The sequence below is a fragment of the Salvia splendens genome, chromosome 5 (genome assembly GCF_004379255.2).
Source record: "Salvia splendens isolate huo1 chromosome 5, SspV2, whole genome shotgun sequence".
Taxonomy (NCBI): Eukaryota; Viridiplantae; Streptophyta; class Magnoliopsida; order Lamiales; family Lamiaceae; genus Salvia; species Salvia splendens.
The window spans coordinates 5,277,637-5,305,093 of NC_056036.1; the positions used below are offsets into that span (position 1 = coordinate 5,277,637).

At 42.3% G+C, this 27,457-nt stretch overlaps 2 protein-coding genes and 1 long non-coding RNA gene across 8 annotated transcripts; 2 read left to right on the forward strand and 1 right to left on the reverse strand.

Moving 5' to 3' along the window:
• The first annotated feature begins 1,887 nt into the window (after positions 1 to 1,887).
• On the forward strand, positions 1,888 to 5,030 carry LOC121803583 (zinc finger protein WIP2-like). Its single transcript, XM_042203206.1, has 2 exons — positions 1,888 to 2,683; positions 4,299 to 5,030. Exons 1-2 carry the CDS (start codon positions 2,225 to 2,227, stop codon positions 4,758 to 4,760), a joined length of 921 nt encoding a protein of 306 aa, XP_042059140.1. The 5' UTR covers positions 1,888 to 2,224; the 3' UTR covers positions 4,761 to 5,030.
• Positions 5,031 to 18,530: 13,500 nt separating this feature from the next.
• LOC121805570 (glucan endo-1,3-beta-glucosidase 4-like) lies at positions 18,531 to 22,338 on the reverse strand. Of its 5 annotated transcripts, XM_042205477.1 has the most exons (5): positions 22,176 to 22,338; positions 20,989 to 21,246; positions 19,375 to 20,625; positions 18,913 to 18,940; positions 18,531 to 18,821 (listed from the first exon to the last, which is right to left on the reverse strand). In XM_042205477.1, exons 2-5 carry the CDS (start codon positions 21,050 to 21,052, stop codon positions 18,680 to 18,682), a joined length of 1,485 nt encoding a protein of 494 aa, XP_042061411.1. In that variant the 5' UTR covers positions 21,053 to 21,246; positions 22,176 to 22,338; the 3' UTR covers positions 18,531 to 18,679. The 5 variants fall into 5 exon arrangements, with proteins under 5 accessions (XP_042061411.1, XP_042061414.1, XP_042061415.1 ...); XM_042205480.1 differs by having other exon boundaries at positions 18,531 to 18,940; positions 20,989 to 21,222; XM_042205481.1 differs by lacking the exon at positions 18,913 to 18,940.
• Positions 22,339 to 23,365: 1,027 nt separating this feature from the next.
• LOC121802673 lies at positions 23,366 to 24,796 on the forward strand. Of its 2 annotated transcripts, none has more exons than XR_006050831.1 (2): positions 23,366 to 23,838; positions 23,934 to 24,796. It is a non-coding gene; the product is annotated as an uncharacterized LOC121802673 (long non-coding RNA). The 2 variants fall into 2 exon arrangements; XR_006050832.1 differs by having other exon boundaries at positions 23,366 to 23,804.
• The last annotated feature ends 2,661 nt before the right edge of the window (positions 24,797 to 27,457 follow it).

Here is a 27,457-nt window from a genome sequence, read left to right on the forward strand (position 1 = left end):
GCATTTATTTGGTTGGGGTGGACTGGCTCTCGTTATGCTGTGTGTATTTTATATTAGTTGAAAAACAAAGTAAAATATAATTATGTATATGATACGATTCCCAGGCAACCACCGCATCAACACAACGCCGAGCTGCGCGACGCCGAGCTGCACGATGCCGAGCTGCGCGACGCCGAAGAGCACAATGCCGAGCTGCATGGCGACGCCGAAAATCTGCATGGCGACGTCGAGAGATCGGAGGGAAGATCAGCGAGAGGCGAGAACGACATGCAGACGTCGGTCGCGACAACAAGGGGAAGAAGAGTTCGGCGCGCGCCTCTCCGATTCGGCGATTACGTCGCGAAGTAGAATTAGGATTCTCTTTTTCCTTTTAGATTTTATTTCCTTTTTATGTCTTTCTTATTTTTGGTAACTTAGTTATTTTAATGAGTCGAGCATATCTATAAGCTCCGTTTCGGGTTTTCTTTGTTGGTTCTTTCCCGAGATGCATTAGGTTTAGAAGTCGAACCAACCCTAGGGTCCTTAGTCTATAAATAGGGCTTTGTTTATCAAGTTACGAATGAATAAGAATTACAATATTTGCCCACAAAATACGTGAGTTTATCTAAACCTAGTTCGCCGCTGCCCGACGGAGAATCCTCCGCGCACAGCCGCTGCTAGAACACGCCGCCGATCCTGTGTAGGACGCCGGAGTTATCGTTGGATCGCCGCGCAACCCCGCCGCCGATCACGTTGAGGTAATAAGGCCTTAACAGTATATGTCGGCTGATTGTTGCTAGTTCGACTGTTTAAAAGTCTTCTATCGTTATGTACATTTGTTAACTCACATTCCAATAGTATTATATTAGGCTACATAATCAAAATTGAAAAGGGACGTGATCATAAAATATTATTAAAGATATATTTATGTAATGTTGTGTAATGTGTAATGTGGAAATGTGACCTAGGCCTCGAAAACAGTATGGTGAGAAAATTCTATGGGAATTGACTTTTGACTGTTGTTTATTCCCAGCAGTCTAAGTTTAAAGTTTCTTTGATGAATAAATTAATGTGCACGTATTTAAGAAACAGCCAGCACAATCTTCAAAGCAAATGCTGGATCAGTTGAAATAAAATTACATTGAAATAATTTTAATAATATAAATTGTCTGAACATTGTATGTCTAAACTAATTAATCCAATGTTATAGCATCAGTGCACATTACTTAATTACATGTGTATGATATCTTTGATGTTATTGGTGCATAGCTAGTGAGTTACATGATAATTAAGGTTGCTAATTTTTCACACTATCTACTTAGATAATTAGTATTTTAAATATGTTACTCCTTCATTTCAATAAACTTATCTAAACACAAAATTAAATAAACAATTACTTGTATTGGAAAATTTTGAAAAATGACAAAAATTGAAAGCTCAAATAAATTGTTCTTAAGTTGAGGATACGTTTGTCCATTAGGCCTTAATCTTCTGGTTTTTTTCTGGACCACCTTCATCTGCGTCCCTTATTTTTAATTGGAATATTAAGATTGATGATGTTTTTAAAGTGTAGTTGTTGTATTTAGAAACATAAATTTAGTATCTTTAATGGAATAAAAATGTTCTTCGACATTTTTTTAGTGAACTTATACTAGTTAGGTTAGATACTTAGATGTATACATATAAAGAAATTTCTTTTAAAGAATAATTGGGGTATTTATTAAGGATAAGTACCAATTTATATACGGTCATAAATGAAGCTACAGTTTTTTTATTCCAGCCAAGGTACAAAGATAAACAAAAAAAAAGGTAAAGGCGACCAAAAGAAATGACTTTTTGCTTGTTAAAATGTGTATTACTTAGAAAAAGTTAAATTTCATAACACATTCCACTGTTGGCCTGTCATGAAAAAATTCCTCAAGTCACAAAACCATAGAGAAAAAATGTAGTTTCTGAATAAAGGTTGCTGCTTTTTTAAGGGGTAAAAATCATACTGCATTAACTTGCTCCTTTTACTCCCTCATTCCCCACTCCCAATTGTCTGTATTTTTCCTTTATTTTGCAGCTTTACAAGGGTTCAATATTTCTTCATTTCCATCTCTCCCACCATTGCCACCTCTCTCTCTCTCTCATCCAGTGCAGTGTATATATAGACACACAAACTCATCACCTCTGTGTCAGCTAATCCCTGCAACACCCTAATGAATTAATCAAATCCATTCAATTCATCCCTACTCTAATAATCATGACTGAGCCCTACTACAATTTCTGGTTCAACTTCAGTTCCCATCTCCACTCCCACTACTATTCATCCTCCACTTCTTCCTCTTCTTCATCACCAAACCCTCATACCATCAACCCTCCTTCCCCTTCTTCTTCCTCTCCTCCTCCTCGAGAAGCCCTCCCTCTCCTCAACACCCTCAACTCCTCCCAAGAATCATGCCCCATCAAGCATTGCGATTGCGACGACGAGGATGTGACGATAGCCCTACAGATAGGTCTCCCAAGCCCTAATTCTGACCCGGGCTCGGCCTCCTCTGAGGCTCCGGAGAAAGAGGGCGTCGACATCCTCTCTGGGCTGCCCTTGAACAGGCTCAACATGGGGCAGTACTGGATTCCCACCCCTTCCCAAATCCTCATCGGACCTACTCAGTTTTCATGTCACCTTTGTTGCAAGACTTTCAACAGATACAACAATCTCCAGGTATAGCTTTGATTTTACCTAGTGGTGTTTCGATTTTCATGGTATGTGTGTGTTTTTGGTGTGTGTTGAGGTGAGAGAGAAGTGTGTGAAAACATGCTTGTTTTAAAATTCTGATAATTGATCTTTTGATTGGGTCACATGAACTATCTTTTCTTGATTTGATACATTCCATGAAATGTAAAGTAAAATCTAGGCTCTTTTTTTTTTGCTAAAACCATGGTTGAATAGATTTGGGATTGGTTCTTTATTGTTGTTGTCTTGTCAAGGAAAACAAAAGTTAGTTTGAGATTCAATCAACAACCACTTGTTGTGTCAATCAGTCTCTCCTATGTTTGCTCTTTTCAATCAAATCTTGAAAAGAAATATAAAACTATGTTGCCTTTTCTAAGTTTAATTTACTTCTCCCTTTCTGATTTAGCTATTACACAGATCTGGGTTCAATTTGATTTAACCAAACAATGTCACTTCACATTTTGATGGATCTGTTAAATTAAATAAAGTAAGATATGTGACTAAATTAGGTATATCCATTTTCTTCCCCTTTTCCCAGTTCATATTGTCTTGGTTAGTCCTAAAATACCTTATTAGACTCTCTCTCTCTCTCTCTCTCTTTATTTTTGCTTTTTTTGGTATATTGTTTTGAAACTGGGAGATGGGGGCCTGAGCTGATCTGAGCTAAAATGTGTTGAACCTTTGAAATATGTGCATGAACACTGTTAGCTCAGCTAAAAATCATGTGTGGTTGAAAATAAAAACTGACAAGATGCAAAGGTAATAGTTGTTTCAGATGTTTGCTTCTCATCACATTGTTCAACGGCAAACTACATACTCATCCACTGCTCTAAATGCTTACAAACACCCAATGGCTGCTCATCTGTCTCACCGCATTTATATCAATATATATACATTCAATCCTTCTTGATTACTGTCATGTCTCGCCAAATATTTTCCATATTGTTTAGAGTTTACTTAGTTTTTATCTTTAGATTAGAGTCTTGAAATATTTTGTAACTATGAAACAATTTTTTGTTTAGCTTGAAGAATTACTTTGATACTAGTACTTTTTTTCTTTTTGACAGAAATGTAGTAATTCATTTTTCCTCCAAAAATAAAAGATAAATAAAGAAAAAAACCAACTTAGGTCAAAGTGGTGATCTCATTTTTAATGTTCCTCACTAAGTTTTGGTTTTTTAATAATATCAATAATGATTCTTCATTTATTTGCAAACTCCTAATTTTTGTATTAGGTCAATGTTCCCTATTAGGTTAAGGACCCGTTTTATAGAGTGAGTGGGTTATAGCAAGAGGATTAACATAGGATAAAATTTTCGGGCCAAATGTAGGATTTATGTAGGATAAAATAAACCCACAAGAGGATAAAATAAACCCACAAATTTTGTGGGTCACATTAACTAAGCCCAATAGTGAAAACGGGCACTATTCACGCGGGCCTGGCGGGCCGCCGCAATTTTTTTCGGGCCTTGGATTGCATTTATCCACTCTGAAAATTTGTATCAAACATTGGATTGTGGTGGGTCCCACCAACCTTAACCTTGGTTTATCACCTATAAAACGGGTCCTAAGGGGCTAATCTCTCTTTCTCTCTCTTGATCAGATGCACATGTGGGGCCACGGATCGCAGTACAGAAAGGGCCCGGAATCCCTACGAGGCACGCAGCCGACGGCAATGCTGCGGCTGCCGTGCTACTGCTGTGCAGCGGGGTGCAAGCACAACATCGAGCACCCGCGCGCGCGGCCCCTGAAGGATTTCCGGACCCTTCAGACGCACTACAAGCGGAAGCACGGCACCAAGCCCTTCATGTGCCGCAAGTGCGCCAAGCCGTTCGCCGTGAAGGGCGACTGGCGCACGCACGAGAAGAACTGCGGCAAGATATGGTACTGCTTCTGCGGCTCCGACTTCAAGCACAAGAGGTCGCTCAAGGACCATATCAAGGCCTTCGGCCGCGGCCATGGCGCCCACGGAATTCCAGCCGATCTCGACGACGAGGATAATGACTCCACCTCAGAGATTGAGCAGGCTGTGGATGATCATTTTCCTCACAACAACCACTTCTAGTTTTTTTTTTCTTTTTTCTATAATTATTATATTATAGGTTTTCTGTTTAAATATAGAATTTCTGCTGTGTTTGGGAGGTTGATTTTGGCTTGCAGTGTAGTTATACTGTGCTGCAAGATTTTTTTTTTCTTTTTTTCCAATTACTAGTAACTATAGTTAGGCTCTTCCTGTTCTCCACAGTTGTGAAATTAATTGTAAATGGCATGGATTGCTGTTTGTGTTGTTGTTGGTGTAATGTATCAAGGTTTTCAATCTTGCCATTGATTTTCACTTTTGGTATTGAATTTGATGTGTCACGTTTTGTCTATGTTTGAGCTAGCTCAAGAGTTCGTTGAGATCACCGGATGATTACTAGTAATTTTATATATAGATGAAACAAGCATTAATTTTTTATTATGTGTAGAAAAAAAACAGCCAAGATTCTAGTTTTGGATATTTTAAGGAAAAAAGTCACTTGATGAGAACATTTTTTTTATACCATGGAAGAGAAACATGTTCAATGCTATTGGCGTGTTTAAAGAGTAATATCTCAATGTTATTGGCGTATACTAATAAAGAAACACGCCAACTCTATTAACCGGTTTCATTTAAAAGTAAAATAAACTAAAAAGTTAAATTTGAACAGGCCAAAAGCATGACATGTTTTTTTTCTAAAGTCACTCCAAATTTGAATTTTGCCAACAAAAACAGTTCATAATTTTACATAGAAAAGAAAATTTAGAATAACTAGAGTACAAAATTGGAGTTGTTTATGCTTTCCATAAAATTCTTGATCACATAAAATTCGAGCACATTCTTATTTCTATGTTTAGTTGTGATCGTAGGAACTTTGCACAACAATTTATACCCCTTTGTCCACGAAAAATATATCACATTGTGAATGACACGTGTTTTAATGTGAAATTGGTAAAGTAAGATAGAAAGGAAAAAAATAATAGAGAAGTAGTGTTAATGGAATGTGAGATCCATATGATTAGTTGTAGTGTTTAATTGTGTTAGTAGCAAATGTAGTGTCTTTTTTCAAACTTGGTCTTTTTTTAAACTTGGTCTATTTTTCATGGAAAACTAAAAATGGCAAATGTGGTCTATTTTTAGTGGACGGGGGAAGTATAAAAATTGAAAATTTATGCTAGAACGAATAAAATACAGTAAATTACTTTGGTATGGGCTATAAGTCCCTTCAACTGATAGAGTTGTTTGAACACTATATTCTCAAAGTAGATTTAGCTAGACAGTGTAATTTCCATGATGGAGTACGTACTAAACAAGCCCAACAGCAGTAAAGCCCAAGAAAGAGTATCAGTTCGGCATGACTAAAGAGTATCAGTCCGGCATGACTAAAGAGTTCAGTTCGGCACAACCAAAGAGTTCGGCCCCAGCCTACAGCTCGGATCTGAAGCCAACTAATCAAACTCTGCTCTCAGGTCGGCATCAAGCTCTACTCTCAGATCGGCAAAAGCTGCTCGGCAATAATTCAGCAGTTCGGTCTCAGTATTCGACCGAACTGGGAGATAGTGGACTCATGCAGAACCTCCACGACCTCCACTACACCCACGATCTATTTAGTGGTGTCAAGCAGTCATTAACTCATGCAGGATAGTGGACCCATGCAAGATCGCCACGATCTCCACGACATCCACTACCTAGTAAATGGCTGCATGCCACGATCTTGGTTCAATGTATAAGTAGAACCTAGATCAGATAGATAGGGTTAGCTTCTAGACTCTCTCGCTTCCTAGAGATAAAATACAAAATAGCAAGTCTGTATTGTAAGCTGTAGAAAACAGATCAAGCAATACAACTCTGCCCTCTTTTCTTCCCGTGGACGTAGATTTACCTCAGTAAATCGAACCACGTAAATTCTCTGTGTCGTGATCTGCGTTTTTCCAGCATTCATCACCATCGAAAATTCGCCGATTCATCACTGGCGCCGTCTGTGGGAAACAGAGAACTAAATTTGTGATAAAGCGAATTTTTGACCCTTTTCCACCCCAAAAATGCATACCAGATCACACAACACCGTTCGTGATAACCGTGGGGAAGCTAGTCCAGCTCGCAGGTCTGAAAAACGGCCTCGGGAGACATCTACCTCCGGTTCTCACGAAGAAGGAACAAGCCACTCCAGGAGTCATCGCACCGAGTCTTCCCAGCAGCCCGATTTAAATGAAGCTGTCAAGCTGTTCTTGGCCGAGAAGCAGGAGGAGTTCTTAACCTTCCTGCAGAAGAGCCAACAGCCGGAGAAGACAACGGCGGATTCTCCCTCTTCATCCAAACATGAAAGTCACTACCGCAGTAGTGACGTGTCTTCCAGGAGAAAGAATCCTCAACCCCGGCATGTTCCTGTTCCTCCTCGGTACCGGAACCACAGGAGAATTCCATCTCCTCCGTACCGAAGAGATGTCGGGTTCGCCATGTACGGAGCATTAAAGACTCCGTTCTCGGACGATATCACCCGAACTCCTTTGCCGCGGAACTACCGGACACCGTCAATGACTTATGACGGGCTAGTGGATCCTCATGACTTCTTGGGACGCTATCAGTATAACATGGCGAACCAGGGTCTCAATGAGGTCCACATGTGCAAGCTGTTCCCCGAGCTGCTCATCGGGAACGCCAGAAGGTGGTTCGACAGCCTTCCTCAAGGCAGCATTAGATCCTACCGAGATCTAATGGATGCTTTCCACAAGAGGTTCTTTCAGAAAGCGGAAGTCCGAATCACTTCGGCTCAGCTGCTTTCCATTCGTCAAGGTCGCGACGAAAGAATCAGCGACTTTATGACAAGATTCCACAAGGAATGCCTGCAAGTAGACGATCTCAACGATCTGCTTGTCATCTCGGCATTCCAAAATGGAATCCTGCCCGGAGCTCTCTACAGAAAGCTCGTGGAGTGCGGTCCGCAAACAGCTCAAGAAATGTGGGACATTGCGGACCAGTTTTCCCGTGCGGATGAGGCAGACCGTCGAAAACGGTCTTTAGACAGCTCATCCCGAGGAGACGAAAAGAAGCCCGATCATAGCGATCAGAGGCTTCCTCGCCGAACTCCTTTTGAAAGAATTCAAAGGGCACCGGTACAAGGCAGATTGGGACCACGTCTCAATCCTGAGAAGCCGCCCGCTCAATTCGTACCCTTAAACAAGTCAAGAGCGGAAATTTTCGAACTACATTCCGATATGTTCGAAAAACCAAGGCGGATGACGAAATCGGCCGCACGGCGACCTCAGGATCAATATTGCTCCTTCCATCAAGCCTACGGACACGATACCGAGGAGTGCCGAGACTTGGCTGCAGGTATTGATGTTCTTGTGAAAACAGGAACGTTAAAAAAATACCAAAGCAAGCAGCCGAAAAAGAACAAAAGGCAGAGAGGTGCGAACTGCAATCCTCAGGATCCGAAAAGGCATGAGGATCCCGAAGACGACGACGAGCCGCAATATGATGGAGTAATCCTGACTATTGATGCTCTCCCTGCCGGGAAGACTAAGTCGTCCCTAAAAGCAGAACGCAGAGGTTCCAATCAAGAGGAGCCAACACATAAAAGGCTGAAGAAAGACGAAGTGATCACATTTTCAGATGCCGATCCCGTCCCAGCCATCTCTCCTCACCAAGACGCTATTGTCATTCAAGCCGGAGTGGCAAACAAACTGATCCACAGAGTATTTGTGGATACAGGAGCGTCAGTCAGCATTCTTTTTAAAGAATGTTTCGATAAAATGGAAGGGGATCCAGCTCGGCTCAGTCCGGCTCCACTTCCTCTGAAAAGTTTCGCCCAGGAGGACACCCGCCCTGAAGGTATTATCAGCCTTCCGATCACGGTGGGAAAAGCACCTACAAGCTCCAATACGATGATCGAGTTCTTTGTGGTGAAAGCTCGGTCCCCGTACAACATCATCCTGGGGAGAGACTGGCTCAACACAGTTCGGGCCGTTTGCTCTACTTATCACCTCACCATCAAGATCCCCACTAAAGGAGGGATAGCGGTTATCCGAGGTGATCAAAAGAGAGCAAAAGAATGTCTGCAGATTGCGCTTAAAAGTGCCGAGCAATCAGTTCGGCACCATCAAGCATAGCAATCACAGCAACCGGAGTCAAAGGCAAGCGAGATGACCGAAGTCACTTCAGAGCCGACCTCAATGACCGTTCAGTTATACGAAGATGATCCATCCAGAACGGTCAAGATCGGCTTCGCAGGAACGCCTCTACTCCGGGAAAAGACCATTCAGCTCCTCAAGGAGTACAAAGATGTCTTTGCATGGTCTCCGTTGGACATGACCGGAGTGCCCCCCGAGGTAATCACTCATCGGTTAAATATTGATCCTTCAATCCGGCCAGTAAAACAGAAGCAAAGACTCTTTGCAGCAGAAAGAAGCCAAGTCATCCATGACGAAGTCCGCCAATTACTAAAAGCGGATGTACTATTCGAGGTGAAATATCCTTCTTGGGTGGCCAATCCTGTGATGATCAAGAAAAAAGGAGGAGGATGGCGGATGTGCATAGATTTTACCGATCTAAACAAGCACTGTCCTAAAGATTGCTATCCCCTTCCGAATATAGATAAAAAAGTAGAAGCTTTGATCGGCTTCGAAATTTTCTGTTTTCTTGATTTATACAAAGGATATCACCAAGTGTTGATGGATGAGAGTGACGCTCCGAAAACAGCTTTCATTACCGATTTCGGCATTTTCGCTTATAAAAAGATGCCATTCGGTTTAAAGAATGCCGGAGCCACTTATCAAAGGATGGTAGACAAGCTTTTTCGGCACCTGATTGGAAAGGAGGTCGAAGTGTATGTTGACGATATAGTCGTCAAAAGCAAAAGCACTTCGGAGTACGAGCACAACCTCAAGTCCACTCTCAACGTGCTCAAGAAAGCCAACCTCAAACTTAATCCCCAAAAGTGTACCTTTTTGGTAGATTCGGGAAAGTTTCTGGGTTGTTGGGTTTCAAAGGACGGACTCAAGGCAAACCCCTCAAAAGTTCAAGTCGTTCAGAACATGGCAATGCCGAAGTCCATACATGACGTGCAAAGGCTAACCGGATGTCTAGCCGCACTGAATCGATTCCTTTCCCAAGCAGCCGAAAAGCAACTGCCGTTCTTCAAGGTGTTGAAAAAGGCACCAAAGTTCGAGTGGGGAGCCGAGCAGAAAAAGGCCTTTGACGAGCTCAAAAGTTATCTAGCCGAGCTTCCTATTCTCTCTGCTCCAACCGAAGCCGAAGTAATATTCTTATACTTAGCGGCATCAGATCAAACCATCAGCGCGGTGCTTGTACGAGAAGAAGGCCTAAAGCAGTTTCCCATCTACTTTACAAGCCGAGCATTAAGAGGTCCAGAAACAAGGTATCAACCTCTGGAAAAAATTGCTCTGACGTTAGTAAATGCAGCAAGGAGACTGCGGCCATACTTCTATGCTCATAAGGTATGCGTCTTAACCGATCTGCCTCTTCGGCAAGTTCTGACCAAGCCAGAAGCATCAGGCAGAATCGCCAAATGGGCCATAGAGCTGGGAGAACACTCAATCGAGTACCTACCTCGGAAAGCCATCAAGGGACAAGCCTTGGCAGATTTTCTTACAGAGGCCAAGTTCGATCAAGCAATCCCTGTCATTGCCGAACAGAAAAATTCTGCCAATGCCGAACTAGCACAGCCCTTGGAATCCGAAGTAGAGCCGCCAGACTGCTGGAGCGGATTCGTAGATGGAGCTTCAAACAAGATGGGAAGTGGAGCTGGTATTTTACTCGTCGCTCCCGACGGACACGAGGTAACCTACTCACTTCGGTTCCTATTCCCCACTACTAATAATGAAGCCGAGTACGAAGCCCTCCTTGCCGGACTCCAATTAGCGCAAAGTCTGCTCGTCAAATCTCTCAAAGTCCATTGTGATTCACAAGTCATAGTAAATCACATGTTGGGTACAAGTGAAGCTCGTGACGAGAGAATGAAGAAGTATTTGGACAAAGCGCAAAGCATCAGCCGAAGTTTCTCCTATTTTCGGATAATCCGCGTTCCCAGAGCGGAAAATAGCCGAGCAGATACCTTAAGTAAGTTGGCCTCAGATCCGAGCTCAAAGGCGGAAGAATTAATGCATCGAAGCATTGATGAAGCCGAGATACATTCAGTATCCAGTTCGCCGAACTGGATGACGCCGATCTTGCAGTATCTGGATCAAGGACAATTGCCCGAGGATAAGAGAGAAGCTCGGAAGATCACATGCCGAGCACTTCGGTACGAACTTCATGAAGGAGTCCTCTTTAGAAAGTCTTACCTCCAGCCGTTATTGCGGTGCGTAGGATCAGAAGAGACGGACTACATCCTCAGAGAAGTTCATGAAGGATCGTGCGGCAGCCACATCGGAGCTAGAGCTTTAGCTAAAAAAGTTCTAAGATGGGGATATTATTGGCCAACCTTGGTACAGGAAGCAGTGCAGCTCGTCAAGACATGCCCGAAGTGCCAAATCCATGCAAATATCTCAAGGATGCCGCAGACCGATCTATCCACTATGCAAAGCCCTTGGCCTTTCATGCAATGGGGCATAGACATAGTGGGACCACTTCCTCAAGCTCCTCGGCAAATGAAATTCCTAATCGTTGCCGTGGATTACTTTACGAAATGGGTGGAGGCTGAACCATTAGCTACGATAACGAGCTCAAAGGCATTGGACTTCGTCTGGAAGAACATAGTGTGCCGATTTGGCATACCCCACATCCTCATCTCGGATAACGGGACTCAGTTCACCGACAAGACGTTCAAGAATTGGTGCCAAGAGCTGAATATTCAACAGCGGTTCACTTCGGTCTCTCATCCACAAGCAAACGGACAAACGGAGGTAACAAATCGTATCCTGGTGAAAGGGTTAAAAGCTCGGTTAGAACAAGCCAAAGGACAATGGGTAGAAAATCTCCCTCAAGTCCTATGGTCCTACCGAACTACACCCACAACCTCCAACGGTGAAACTCCGTACAGTCTTGTGTACGGCACTGAAGCCGTGATTCCGGTGGAGATCGGTATACCCAGTCCCCGAACTCTAAATTTCTCGGCAGAAATGAATGACGACGGACTGAGAGCCGAGCTAGATCTTGCCGAAGAAAGAAGAGAATTGGCATGCATAAAAGCAGCCAAGTACAAGGAGCAAGTAGCCCGGTATTACAACCAAAGGGTGAAGAAGCTGCAATTTCAAGTGGGAGATCTCGTCTTGAGAAACAACGAAGTAAGCCGAGCAGAAAAGCTGGGCAAGCTCGAACCCACATGGGAAGGTCCGTATCGGGTGTCAGAAGTCCTCGGCAAAGGGTCTTACAAATTGGCTCACATGTCAGGAGAACAGGTACCCCGAACATGGCACATTTCCAACCTCAAAAAGTTCCATTTGTAAGAGACAGTCCGGTCAGTCAGTCTTGAGTCCTGTTCGGTCAATGTGCTTTATTTGGGTTTGCTTGGTCTTTATTTGTCTCTGTGCGTTTTGTCTGTGTGTTTTGTCTGTCTCTGTGCGTGTCGTCTCTTACAAATGTTACTGAGGTATCTTGTTCTTCGAAGGTTGATCCCCTTCTTAGAACATATACAAGCTAAACGATTGTGAGTCAAAGCTTCTAAAGAGGATACAAGACCACAATTCAGCTTAAACAAGCAGTTCGTCTGAAACGAGCTGCAATAAGCCAACGATTGTGAGTCAAAGCTTCTACAGAAGATACAAGACCACGATTCAGCTTAAACAAGCAGTTCGTCTGAAACGAGCTGCAATAAGCCAACGATTGTGAAGTCCAAGCTTCTACAGAAGATACAAGACCACAATTCAGCTTAAACAAGCACTTCGTCTGAAACGAACTGCAACAAAAGTCCGGTTCTCGCGATAAAACTTGCCTGAATTAGGACAAGGGAAAGTCCGATCCACGCGATAAAACTCGCCGAATTAGGACAAGGGAAAGTCCGATCCCCAAATTAGGACAACGGAAAGTCCGATCCGAGCGATAAAACTCGCCAAATTAGGACACAAGCTTAGTCCGGTCAAAGATGTTTATTTCATCAGACCAAAGACGAGTCCGGTCAAAGATGTTTATTTCATCAGACCAAAGACGAGTCCGGTCAAAGATGTTTATTTCATCAGACCAAAGACGAGTCCGGTCAAAGAAGAATTCACTTCATAAGACCAAGGACAAACATCAACTTACCCCGTACCTTTATTCAGAATGCCGAACTAATTCACTTCGCTTTCCGGGGGGGGTAGTGATGGAGTACGTACTAAACAAGCCCAACAGCAGTAAAGCCCAAGAAAGAGTATCAGTTCGGCATGACTAAAGAGTATCAGTCCGGCATGACTAAAGAGTTCAGTTCGGCACAACCAAAGAGTTCGGCCCCAGCCTACAGCTCGGATCTGAAGCCAACTAATCAAACTCTGCTCTCAGGTCGGCATCAAGCTCTACTCTCAGATCGGCAAAAGCTGCTCGGCAATAATTCAGCAGTTCGGTCTCAGTATTCGACCGAACTGGGAGATAGTGGACTCATGCAGAACCTCCACGACCTCCACTACACCCACGATCTATTTAGTGGTGTCAAGCAGTCATTAACTCATGCAGGATAGTGGACCCATGCAAGATCGCCACGATCTCCACGACATCCACTACCTAGTAAATGGCTGCATGCCACGATCTTGGTTCAATGTATAAGTAGAACCTAGATCAGATAGATAGGGTTAGCTTCTAGACTCTCTCGCTTCCTAGAGATAAAATACAAAATAGCAAGTCTGTATTGTAAGCTGTAGAAAACAGATCAAGCAATACAACTCTGCCCTCTTTTCTTCCCGTGGACGTAGATTTACCTCAGTAAATCGAACCACGTAAATTCTCTGTGTCGTGATCTGCGTTTTTCCAGCATTCATCACCATCGAAAATTCGCCGATTCATCATTCCACAACAGTTATATTCTTTTTATCCCCATGGATATATAATGTACTTTGTAATAGCGAAAGAAAATTCGTATCGATCGGTTTAATAAAGTAAGTACTACTTTGTAATTTTCTTATCGAAAGAAAAATAGGTTTTCCAACGGTTTGTAGGAATTTAAGTTAATTAGCTATTCTTTTTTAAATTAAAAACCGATTTTTAATAAAAAAAAATTTTTTTTCACTTCCCAAAAAATATATATCCATTTTTTACCGTTTTTTCCACTTTTTAATTTTTTTTATTTTTTTCCCCAAAAATACACATTTTCATCTATAAATACCCCACTTTCACACCCAAAAATTCACACCAAACTATACAAATCTCATCTTCATTCTCCCATATCCATTCTCATCTTCATTCTCTCATATCCATTCTCAATCTTTCTTCCACTCCTACATCATAACAATATCCGGCCAAGGCGATGACCCCCCGCCCTCCCACGGTTGGAACCCCGAATGGTTCGGTTCACAACCGTTTCCTAGTCTGGAAACGGAATATTCGGCCCCTCCTCAAACCCAAAGTTCGGGCGTTCCGGGTGGTAACCGGCCATACCCAATCGACGACCAAGGTGCCCCCCGAAGGGCGATACGGGTGGACACCGGAGCCTAGGCCGACCACCCCCTCCCAAACTCCGACTCCTCCTACTCGCGGTGTCCGCACACCGTACACTTCGGCGGAGATGGATAAATTGTTCACGGTGTACTTGGAAATCTCCGAAGATCCGGTGGTTGGCACGAACCAATCCGGCGATCACTTTTGGTGGCGCATCGCTCGCTGGTACAATGAAAATCGGCCGCCGGGAACGGTCGAGCGCAACGAGAGTATGGTGCGCAACGCCATCTTCCATATTTAATTGTTTCACCTTTACAAGTACTCCTAGGTAGTAGCCTCCATATTTAATTGTTTGACTTTTAGTATATCAGTTTGACTCTATGCCTCTAAGAGCATGCACAACCATGGACGACGTCCGTCCGTTCGTGCCGCTGGCAAGAACGAGGTCCGCCGCCGCTGCGCTCGCGCCGCTGGCACGGCGCTGCTCGCTGCATCGAGCACGTCCGTGCCAGCGAGCAGGCGACGTGGCGAGCAGCGATTGGGCAACGGCATAGCCGTTGCCTTTGATTTTTTTTTATTAAAAATCGGTTTTTAATTTAAAAAACCGATTAAAAATTAAAAAAAATATTTTTTCACTTCCCAAAAAAAATATATCCATTTTTTACCGTTTTTTCCACTTTTTAATTTTTTTTATTTTTTTCCCCAAAAATACACATTTTCATCTATAAATACCCCACTTTCACACCCAAAAATTCACACCAACTATACAAATCTCATCTTCATTCTCCCATATCCATTCTCATCTTCATTCTCTCATATCCATTCTCAATCTTTCTTCCACTCCTACATCATAACAATATCCGGCCAAGGCGATGACCCCCCGCCCTCCCACGGTTGGAACCCCGAATGGTTCGGTTCACAACAGTTTCCTAGTCTGGAAACGGAATATTCGGCCCCTCCTCAAACCCAAAGTTCGGGCGTTCCGGGTGGTAACCGGCCATACCCAATCGACGACCAAGGTGCCCCCCGAAGAGCGATACGGGTGGACACCGGAGCCTAGGCCGACCACCCCCTCCCAAACTCCGACTCCCCCTACTCGCGGTGTCCGCACACCGTACACTTCGGCGGAGATGGATAAATTGTTCACGGTGTACTTGGAAATCTCTGAAGATCCGGTGGTTGGCACGAACCAATCCGGCGATCACTTTTGGTGGCGCATCGCTCGCCGGTACAATGAAAATCGGCCGCCGGGAACGGTCGAGCGCAACGAGAGTATGGTGCGCAACGCCATCTTCCGAGCCAACGATAAAATTGGCAAGTTCAATGGCTATTTCCTCCAGGAAGAGCGGAATGCCGGGAGCAGCCGGAGCGAGGTCGACATCATCACTGTCGCGATGAGTACCTACCAATCCATGAACTACAAGCCGTTCAAGTACCTCAACGTTTGGCAAGAGACGCGGACGCACCCGAAGTATATGGGAGGCGTAACATCCTCCTCTAGCGGCTCATCCAAACGGTCAAGGTCGGTATCCCTATCCGACGCCGGCTCCGAAGAAGTGGCTAGCCAACTCGCCGGAGCTAACTTGGGTAGCCCTGACGCCGGTCCGAGTGGTTCCCAACGCCGACCGCAAGGAAGGAAGAAGGCGGCGGCCAACCGCAGTCGAGCCGCGGCTGCAACTGCCGATGCTCCAGTTCCCGCTCCCGTTCCCGTTCCCGTTCCGTATGCGCCACCTCCACCCCCCACCAGCTCGTTGTGGCAGCTTTTGGCCCAACTCAATATGGCCGATAGGTCCACTATGACCCCCTCGCAACTTCGATCTCACGAGGCCATGATATTGGGCCTCCAAAGACAATTGGGGGTAGTGCCGCCGGATGAGTAGTCGTCCACAGGGGTATTTTTAGCTTTTAATTATGTAATTTTTAATTTTTAGGAGTTTAATTATGTAATTTTTAATTTTTAGTATTTTAATTATATAATTTTTAATTTTTAGGATTTTAATTATGTCTTTTTTATTTTATTTGTAATTTGTAATATTTACTGTGGTTTTTTAATGAATTTTAATATTATGGAAATGTTTTTGTTTAATTGAATTTTAAATTGAATTGTGCTCGTCATTGCGGAAGAGCACAACTGTGGGTGTTGTGTTCTTGCCAGAGAGCAGGCAGAAAAAGTGGGGTCGGGCCCATAACCGTGCTTGCTGGCAAGAGTACGGTTGTGGATGTTCTAATTGTGCTAAAAAATATAATTAAAATATAAGCTCAAATTAAAGATCAAATACGCAATTTCCTAAAAGATTCAAGTATTTAACATCATATTGGCTTCAGAAATAAGGAAATATACGTGTTTGAATCGCCAGTTAAACATGTTTCTCGAGTTGGAATGTCAAAGAATGTTTTGAGTTCAAATGTTCAATAAATTGATAATTTGTTTGGGAACAGCCGAGGCTTAATTTGTTAATTAAGGGCTGTTAATTTTTTCACTCATTAAATTAAACTTATATTAAAAACTTATGCCACATCCTTTAAGATTTTTTTATGGATGAATGAAATATTCAAATAACACTCATGTCCCCTTAAATTTTTTGATTGCTTTTGGAGACATTGTGCTGGAACATGAAATAGACGGGATAATTACATAATACATATAAAATGTTTCATTAATATTTCAATTCAATATAAAAAGTTTTAAGTTTATATATTTTATACTCCTTCCATCCCTATTAATTGTCTATTTTTGTCATTTTCGTCCGTCCTCCATTAGTAGACCCTACATTCCGCTCACATTTTATTATAAAACTTTATATATAAAAATGAAACTCATATTCCACTAACTTTTTCAACTCACTTTCCTTTATATTTCTTAAAACTCGTGCTGGAATAAAAGTGGACAATTATTGGGGGACGGAGGGAGTACAAAAATGTTACTTAGGTGGTGTTCGGTTTACAAGATAAAATAATACCAAGATACAATCTAGGATTGAGTTGTAAGATCTTAGTCATATGAGGTTAGCTATGACTAATTATTCCATTATTATCCATCTAGGATTGAGTTGTAGGGTTGAATATCAGGAACCAAACACACAACAAATTTAATCTCGAATACAATTTTGCAAACCGAACACCCCTTTAGTGTTTCAAATTGGTACATTCGGTCAAATCTCATCTAATACCATTACTTCTCTTCTTTTTTTCATCATATTCATTCCCAAATTATATTATAAAATGTTAAAAACCTATTAGTATTATTTATACATATAAATCATTTATACAAAATTTCTTTATACTACTCCCTCCGTCCCGGCTCAGACGACACATTTCTTAACCGACACGGGATTTTATGAGTTATTGGTTAAAGTGTTTAATTCAATAGAGAAAAAGTGGGAGTAAGTATTAAAGTAGAGAGATAAAGAAAGATGGATATTTTAATAGAAGTTAGAAAAAGTGATTGAGTGTATTAATTGGAGAGAGAAAGTTTCCAAAAAATGAAATGTGACATCTTAGTTAAGACAAACTAAAAAGGAAAACGTGTCATCTTAAGCGGACGGAGGGAGTAATTCGATTCCAAGTAAAATTACAATTATAAATTACATGCTGTTTATCTAAATTTTTTTTATGACAGCCATAGTAAGGAATAGATTTACCAGTATCTAACTACATGCAACCAATCTAAGCAACGAAATCACAGCAACAAAATCACAATGTACTATCACGATGCATTGGGCGTGCTATCGTCCGCCATTGTGGCTCCGCTGACGACGGACGATGCGTCATCCACGCCCGATGCTTAGTCCGCGGACGAAGCGCGGACGATAGGGCATCGTCCGTGTCATTATCCGCCCACTGTGGGAGGCGCGGACGATGCAACGCGTTTTTTTTTAATTCGAAATTTGTCTATTTAAACCTCGATTGTCATTCCATTTTTCATACGAACATTTCTCGCATCAGTTCTCTCATCTCTCATCACATCTCTCTAAATCTCACAAGCCAAAATGAACCACGACGACGACCATGCGCAACTCATGAACGACATGATTGATGAAGTGTGGGCCCGTAACTGTCGTCGCTGAGTTTGCGTATTTTTTTGTAATCCGTATTGTAATGTATTAATTTTGTAAATGGAATGAAGGTTTTTTTAATTTTTGTAGTTATTTAAATATTCAAATAGAAGAAAATGCTTAGGGCGCCCCACTGCAGGTGGAAGGGCAAGAGGATAAAAATGCTGACGTGGCGGTGCATAAGGCGGGCTTTAGGGCGCGCCTTAGGGCGCCCATTGTGGATGGCCTAAATATGCGAAGATACAATTGTTGATTTGCTAAAATCAACACAACATAAACCCCATTTGTGCAAAATATGGATGGAATGAGAGTGAGAGTTGCTTCAAAATAAGTGAAAACACGAGACATGTGTAAACCCCTATGCTACAAAAAAGCTTCTCAAATTCATATGACCAAACAGACAGCTGCTGCTGCTGCAACCATAGTGCCAAAATGAAGGCCCACCGCGGTCCTTGTGCTATCCGAAGACTGGCCGACTGGTCCTAGTGCTGAAGATGGAAACAACCCTCCCAGGGTCGAGTTCGAACTGCACCCAATTAATACAAAATAATGAAACTACCATACATAAACCATGGACATGGTTAATATTTAACAGGTCTAAAAAATCTGAGGCTCGCCTTCCTGTAAACCTACAAGATCCATAGCCTGCCACGCAAAACGGAGACACCAAGGTTGTTAGAAATGCAGGCGAAAGATGGACGTAATTAGGTACATCGATCTTCCCTTTAAGTTTTATATGGAAACAAATTCATTTACCAAGTCGGTGTGAGATACGACATAAATAAAATCCACCAAGGTAGACAGTTTAGTTTCCCATCTTTATAGATGTATTAATCTGGTTTATCAAATTATAACAAATGTGGCATCAGGCTTCTAACTATATGTAAGCTGATAAATAGCCTGAGGGTATTTTGGTCATAAAAAGTCTATAAAAGTGCAAAAGTTCTTCTAGCGATATTATATCAATGTCCGACAACGTCTGATGATATTTTTGAAGAACAGAGACTGCGGATGATATTAATGCAATAGGCTTCTACCTATATGTAAGCGGATAAGGAATAACGATACGAAAAACTTACTAGGATCGACTGTAGTTGTTGTAGCTGTGCCACCAAAATCACAAGTCCCACCAGAGCCGCGCATCTTCTGATAGTAGTCATTATACGCATAAGAAGCATGGTTTTGCAACGTATCCGGGATATAGCAAGGCTGCCCTTTCTGAACCGCTGCACAGTTAGCCTGGCCATGCCCGCAAGCCCAATTAAGTCCGCCTTGCAGCGACTTCTCATCTGCACTTGGTCGAGCAATACAAAACGAGCTTGAAGAATTCACACCGGTACTGATCTCTGCATCAGCCAAACCAAGGTCATACACAGAAGTGCCATTAGTGAAAACTAGCCCCCAATTTCTCTCAGAAATTGGCCCAGGCCTCTTGTCTTCGTTGAAAAGTTCGTAGATGTACGTGTTGATAGGGACCGCAGGCTGGCTAGGTGGACCAGAATCATTCGACACGCGCCTTATCAAATTATTTATATACACCTCAGCATTTCCTGAAGTTGCATCAGGCTCGTTGCTACCACCGAACCACGGCCATCCAGTTTCCGTTACAATGATAGGGATACCCGAGAAGTTGAGGTCGGCTATGGAGTTGTAAGTGGCATCGATCAATGCATCAAACATGCTGTTGTAGTGAAACAAGGTGTTTGGGTCGACAATCTGTTTAACGGGCGCGAGTGGCTTGAAAAGCGCATAGTCGAGAGGGAAAATGCCGTTGCTCTTGACATATTCGTAATAAGGATAAGCATTCAGCATGTAAAAGGACTTTGTGTTCATCAAGAACTGAAGGATCTGAATCATGATAGAGTTCAACTCTGTGTTGAAGGTGGCCGTGGAAGGAGGGAAAGACCGAGAAACGACGTCCATTGAATTAGGCGTCGACACTTTAACTTGGTAGTTGAGATTTGAAGCAACCAGGGCTTTGTACAGGTTGCTCATAGCAGGGACTAAAATAGGCGCGGCATGTGGGAGAGTAGTGAGGACTTCGCTTCCCACAGAAATTGAGGTAATATTGGTTGAAGGAGCATAAGCGGCGACGTTTTTATTAACCCAAGCTGCTGCTGTTGAAGCCAATTCTCCGATTCCTAGGACCTCCTTATTTGTAACACTGACCATGACTTCGATGCCGGTTTTTGCAAGAGCGTTCAGCATGTGGGCGTTCGCGTCATAGAGACGCACGTGAGTTATTTGATGAGCTCTGAGAATCGCAACTATATCAGGAGCCGATGGCATGTTAGAAACATCCGTTCCAATGTTGACACCCACGAACGCCCCTGCACGAAATTTCAGTACATTTTGTTTTGTTATAAATAAAAGAAACTTGAACAATGTTAATTTCCAAGCTAAGAAACTAAGCCATCAATTAGCCCTATTGCATTATTTGATTAGGAAATTTCCACAACTATACTATAGGTGTCATTGTCCTTATTTGGATCATACTTCTCTAGTATCAAAGTTAAAGATGTCGTATACGATAATCAAATGTAGTTTGGTCCAACATTATCTTCAAAAGGACACATACTAATAATTGGAGTTCATCCAAAAGATTTATCTGACATCTAGTGAACTCGGACAGGTATGCCGAAATATTGAGCAGCATATATACATCAAAGGATGCTTGAATTTCGCAGACTCACCAGTAGCATTGCAGAAATGACCACATATTAGCAGGACCGCATTAAGCCATATTCGGAGCATCATCAGCAAGAACTATAGAGCTTTTAGCTTCAATGTTCCTTCAACTGAAACACTGTCCTTTGATAATGTCGCTGTTGGCAATGGAAAACCAGCAAGTTTTACCCCTCAGAAGACTAACTATGTCGAAAACTTAGGAAATAGGCCCTCTGCCTTTTATACAAACAAATGACCTCCTAGTAAATGACAAGAGGGCAAACCTGCATCAATAATCTGGGAACTAAGTCATATACAAAATGAGCTTATAAATATGTATAGAAAGCCTTTGAATGCATACACCGAGTATTTGTGGTAAGCAAGACAAATCCAGAAATATGTGAACTCAAGTATGTCAATTTTGAACTAACATACAGCATAAATGCAAGCAAATGGACTTTGTAGACGCATTAGCACACGCATAAATCTATTCGGGATTTTGCAAGTATGAGAATCCAGAACTACTATGAGTGAGAATGCACCGAAAACCCAACTCGAGTTACTATATAAAGAGATCCAATCCAACAAAGGAATGCATATGCTGTGAATAATTCTGAAATGAGAAGAAAAAGTAAAACAATCATCAAGCAAGAGGTCTGCTGATACATACCCCTATATATATATATACAACCCCATGCAGTCACATTATCCATACACGATCCTAGTGAGAAACCACAGCTGTAAAACAGCTTAAATTAAAGATTAGACCATCAAATGTCTTAAACTGTCTCTATGTTAAGGCTCATTCCACAGATCTCAGACCCATGTTCAAGTTTTAAACTTTCTCAAAGAAAGATTGAAGTATATAAAAACAGAAGACTACATATAAATATTGTTCTCCAGATCACAACTTAACAAATATAGAAACTAAGAATGGCTAATCTAGTGGAAAATCCTGCCTTAAAGAAATAGCTGGTAGCAAAACCACACTATTATTAAGAGGGAATCTTTCTGAACAGGTTAAAAACTAAATCTTTATGCTATAATTTCACAAGGGCAGTAAATGCAAGTTCAAAATTACACTAGCCAAGCATAAACACAATGCACACACAACACAAGCCAAATAACTGAAGTGAGAGAGGGACACCAAGAATGTTCATAGAAGAGCAGTAAAACGGCGGTAATTAGCAGGAATTTGGGCAGAAAAACTCACTGATGGCAGAAGACTGCAGAGAAACACAGGGGGTGAGGGTGGGGGTGGACTGTGGTCAGTAGAAGTGGTCTCAGACAGCGTGGGTTAATCAATTTCAAATGCTGGTTGTTGTATTGTATGACCCTTGTCCAAAGAAAAGATTATTTTTTTAGTGCGCAAAAGAGTCCTACTTCATTTTCTATTGCAATGAAATAAATTGTTAGTTACTAGGTCAATAAATAAAAGACCCCAGCCCCAGCAATAGTTATAGTTAACCTCTCTTTTATTTCCATTTGACGTTTCATTGGTAACAAACATACTAATTTTTAAAAATAAGAGACAGAGTTGTGAACTGTGATTTATCTTACATGTATATTTATGTAGTGGATAACTTATTCCTTTTTTCTTGTAATGCAAAAGATTTATGCTTAAATTTAGCAATTTTACTTTTGTGAAAAATGATGAATAATTTTATGATTGGGAGAGATTCGAGACCACAGCTTTAATGATCATAGAAACTGTAACTATACTATTCAAATGGAGTATTATTAACAATTGATAAATATGGGGGGAAAATTTGTCAAAAAGCATATGATAAAGATTAAAGACTCCGGATAGAAAAGCATACACCGGGTTTAGAGGAACATCAATTGGAATCATTTTATGCACAAAATAATTCTTACAAAATGTTGTTGCAGCGGTACAAATTTTCATGATGATTAAAAGAATATGGAATGTAAAACAGGGAGGAATTTAGTCCACAATCTAAAGTATAGAACATGGGATCCAGGAAGATGCCAGAAAATATGTGCAACAAATAAAGTAAAATAAAATACGTGATAGTGGGCCCGCGTTTGTCTTCATATTTTTTCATTTTAGTCCGTCTGTTAATAAGAGTCTCATTTCATTTTTATTATAAATGATACTATAGAGTCTTATATTTCTCTCACATTCATTTAAAACTAATATATACAAGTGAGACTCATATTCCTCTAACTTTTTTTCCACCTACTTTTCTTACATTTCTTAAAACTCATGTCGCCAAGAAATAAGACTCATGATGGCGGAGGGAGGGAGTAACATTTTTCATTAGAATAAATTTATTTTTATCTTTTCAAGAAATATTCAAACTTTTAATTTTTACTATTATAACTCAACAACTCTTTTTAAAATCATACTGACATTCATTCTAATATTCATAAATTGGAATTTATTACTAACTCACACGTGACATAAATTGGGAGTATATCCGTATAAGGGATAAAGTAAGCAAGAAAATGTTGTGGAAGATGAATTTGGCTTCTTCACCACCATTCCAATTCCAACCCAATGCAACAAGATTATCAAGAGTGAAGAGCAGAGCATCCCCAAAATTAAAGATTTTGAGCGCCCAGAAAAGGTGTTTGAGGTGCAACACCTTTTATGATGACTCCCACAACTCCCCTTCTGCTTGCTCTTTCCATGGCCACGCCACTGGTATTATCTATCCACCCCTTCTTCTTCTTCTTCTAAAAAATAAGGAGTTTACACAAGGAATTTGGTGCGATAATCCCTAGTTTTCCATGGCAGCAGGGAATTTGGTGAGATAATCTCGCGTGCTGTTCAACTAACATTTCGACAACCTATGGAACAAAGCCTGCTTTTGGGCAAGTAAACTAACTATATAATTATGGACTCAATTCATGTGTGTGAACATATGTTTATGTTGAAATAAGTTTGAGATGTAGGTTTATCTATATTCTGAAATATGCTGATCTCATTTTGCTTCATCAATTTCAGATACAGCTATTATTTCAGTTGGAGCACTGATTCCCTGTTATGATAGTTAAGCTGGACTATATTGAAAAGTGAAAATGATGGTATATCTATTAACTATACCATGAGTGAGGTTTTTTGACCATTGTTCTGTCCCAAAAAAGGTTTTGATGGAATGATATACTCCAGTAGAGAGTGGGCTTACATGGGAGGGTTGTGCGTTGTAATTACTCCCTTCATTTTGGTAGCTCTTGTAATAGCTTACTGTTGAAACTGGTGTTGTAACATATGCTACTCTCATGATTTGTGTATCATATGTTTAATTGTTGAATGAAGCAGCAGGTCTCTTTATTGCTTATTTTAATTACTAGTAGAACTTATTAAACGCTTCCCTATTAGGCTATTACCTACCTATATCTGATTTTGTAAAGGTGAATGGCTACTGTCATGAAGTAATTAACAAACTAGTCTCATAAAAGAATAGTCATGAAAAAACAAATCAAAATACAAGTAAATATATATAAACTAACAATATCATATCATGAATCTTTCTAGTAATAAAAAAGAATATCATATCATATCCCTCCAACACACAATAATTTTATTTAATACTAGTAAAAATAATAAAATCAATTGTTGAGTAGCACCACGAGGGACACCACCAAGGAAGAAGCGCCGGCGGCGGCGGAGAACGGCAGAGAGGTACCAGCACCGGCGTCAGGCGACGGCGCAGGGGGGTCCACCTGCGCAAACGCAGCGGAGAGAGCAGACATGAGCGCCACAAACATCAACATCAACATCACCATAGCCTTAGAAACTGCCATTCTTTTCTCAATATATATACCAACTATAACTCTCTTCTTGTTTAACTTCAAATTCTCGACACTGTCTCAACTCTCAAAGGTCGTGTGGCTCTATATATACACATCTTAGCCTAGAGAGAGAAAAGAGGAGAGAGTAATAACGTGTGGGGCCGGGAAGAGCGTGGACACATGGCGAAGGAAGGAGACATGCCCATGTTTGAAAAGGTTGCATTATATTGAAGAAGTAGACCATGTTTAGAAAGGCAATAATAGCAGCTGTCATTGATGGGGTGCGTACTAAACAAGCCCAACTGCAATGACGGCCCATCAGCCCAAAGCCCAAGGAAGAGTATGAGTTCGGCATTACCAAAGAGTTCGGCCTCAGCCTACAGCTCGGTAAAAGCCAACCTATCAAGCTCTGCTCTCAGATCGGCAACCAAAGCAGGAGTATGAGTTCGGCATTACCAAAGAGTTCGGCCTCAGCCTACAGCTCGGTAAAAGCCAACCTATCAAGCTCTGCTCTCAGATCGGCAACCAAAGCAGGAGTATGAGTTCGGCATTACCAAAGAGTTCGGCCTCAGCCTACAGCTCGGTAAAAGCCATCCAATCAAGCTCTGCTCTCAGGTCGGCATCAAGCTCTACTCTCAGATCGGCAACCAAAGCAGTTCGGTCTCAGTATTCGACCGAACAAGGAGTTAGTGGACCCATACAGGATGTCCAACACACCCCCTACCACGTGGTGTCAACTCAGGCCACGATCGTAGGCCATGACCTACGCTACATCCACGATCTTAGGCCATGACCTACACGACATCCACGACTTAGGGTGGTGATGCAAGCCACGATCTTAGTTCAAGATATAAATAGAACTTAGATCAGATAGAAGAGGGTTAAGCTCTCTAGAGATAAAAGACCATATAGCAAATAGCAAGTTTGTATTTGTAAGCTGTAGAAAACAGATCAAGCAATACAACTCTGCCCCCTTTTCTTCCCGTGGACGTAGATTTACCTCAGTAAATCGAACCACGTAATTTCTTTGTGTCATAATCTTCATTCTCTACCAGCATTTACTAACGTCAGAAATTCGCGGATCCATCACTGGCGCCGTCTGTGGGAAGCAGAGAACAAAATTTGTGATAAAGCGAATTTTTGATCCATTTTTTTCCACCCAAAAAATGCATACCAGATCGCAGAGTACCCGTATTCCTGCCCGTGAGAACCAGGAGGAAGCCAATCCATCCCATAGGTCTGGAAAACAGCCTAGGGATAAATCCACCACCAGTTCTCATGGCGAAGGAACAGGCCGCTCCAAAAATCGTCCCACTGAGTCTTCCCAGCAGCCTGATTTGAATGAGGCTGTCAAGCTGTTCTTGGCTGAGAAGCAGGATGAGTTCTTAGCCTTCCTGCAAAAGAGCCAAGAGCCGAAGACGAAAGCGGAGGATTCTCCTTCCTCATCCAAACATGAAAGTCACTACCGCAGTGGTGCCGTGTCTTCCAGGAAGAAGAATCCTCAACCCCGACATATTCCTGCTCTTCCTCGGTACCGGAATCACAGGAGAACTCAATCTCCTCCATACCGACGAGATATCGGATTCGCCGTGTACGGAGCACTGAAGACTCCGTTCTCGGACGACATCACCCGAACTCCCCTACCACAGAACTACCGAACTCCGTCGATGACTTACGACGGGCTCGTGGACCCTCACGATTTCTTGGGGCGCTATCAGTATAACATGGCGAACCAGGGTCTCAACGAGGTCCACATGTGCAAGCTGTTTCCCGAGCTGCTCATCGGGAACGCGAGAAGGTGGTTCGATAGCCTCCCCCAGGGCAGCATCAGATCTTACCGAGATCTAATGGATGCCTTCCACAGGAGGTTCTTTCAGAAAGCGGAAGCCCGAATCACTTCGGCTCAGCTGCTTTCCATTCGTCAAGGTCGCGACGAAAAAATCAGCGACTTTATGACAAGATTCCACAAGGAATGCCTGCAAGTAGACGATCTCAACGATCTGCTTGTCATCTCGGCATTCCAAAATGGAATCCTGCCCGGAGCTCTCTACAGGAAGCTCGTTGAGTGCGGTCCGCAGACAGCTCAGGAAATGTGGGACATTGCGGACCAGTACTCCCGGGCCGATGAGGCAGACCGTCGCAAACGGTCGTTAGACAGCTCATCGTCCCGAGGAGACAGGAGGAAGCCCGATCATGGCGATCAGGGACATCCTCGCCGAACTCCTTTTGGCGATCAGGGACATCCTCGCCGAACTCCTTTTGAAAGGATTCAAAGGACTCCGGTACAAGACAGATTGGGACCCCGTCTCAATCCCGAGAAGCCGCCCGCTCAGTTCGTACCGCTGAACAAGCCGAGAGCGGAAATTTTCGAACTACACTCTGACCTGTTCGAAAAGCCAAAGCGGATGACGAAATCTGCCGCGCGCCGACCCCAGGATAACTACTGCTCCTACCATCAAGACCACGGTCACGATACCGAGGAGTGCAGAAACTTGGCTGCAGGTATCGATGTTCTTGTGAGGGCAGGGACATTGAAAAAATACCAAAGCAAGCAGTCAAAGAAGAATAAGAAGCAGAGAGGTGCGAACTGCGCTCCTCAGGATCCGAAAAGGCAGCCGGATCCCGAAGACGATGACGAGCCGCAATATGATGGAGTAATCCTGACTATTGACGCTCTCCCTGCCGGGAAGACCAAGTCGTCCCTGAAGTCAGAGCGCAGAGGCTCCAATCGAGAAG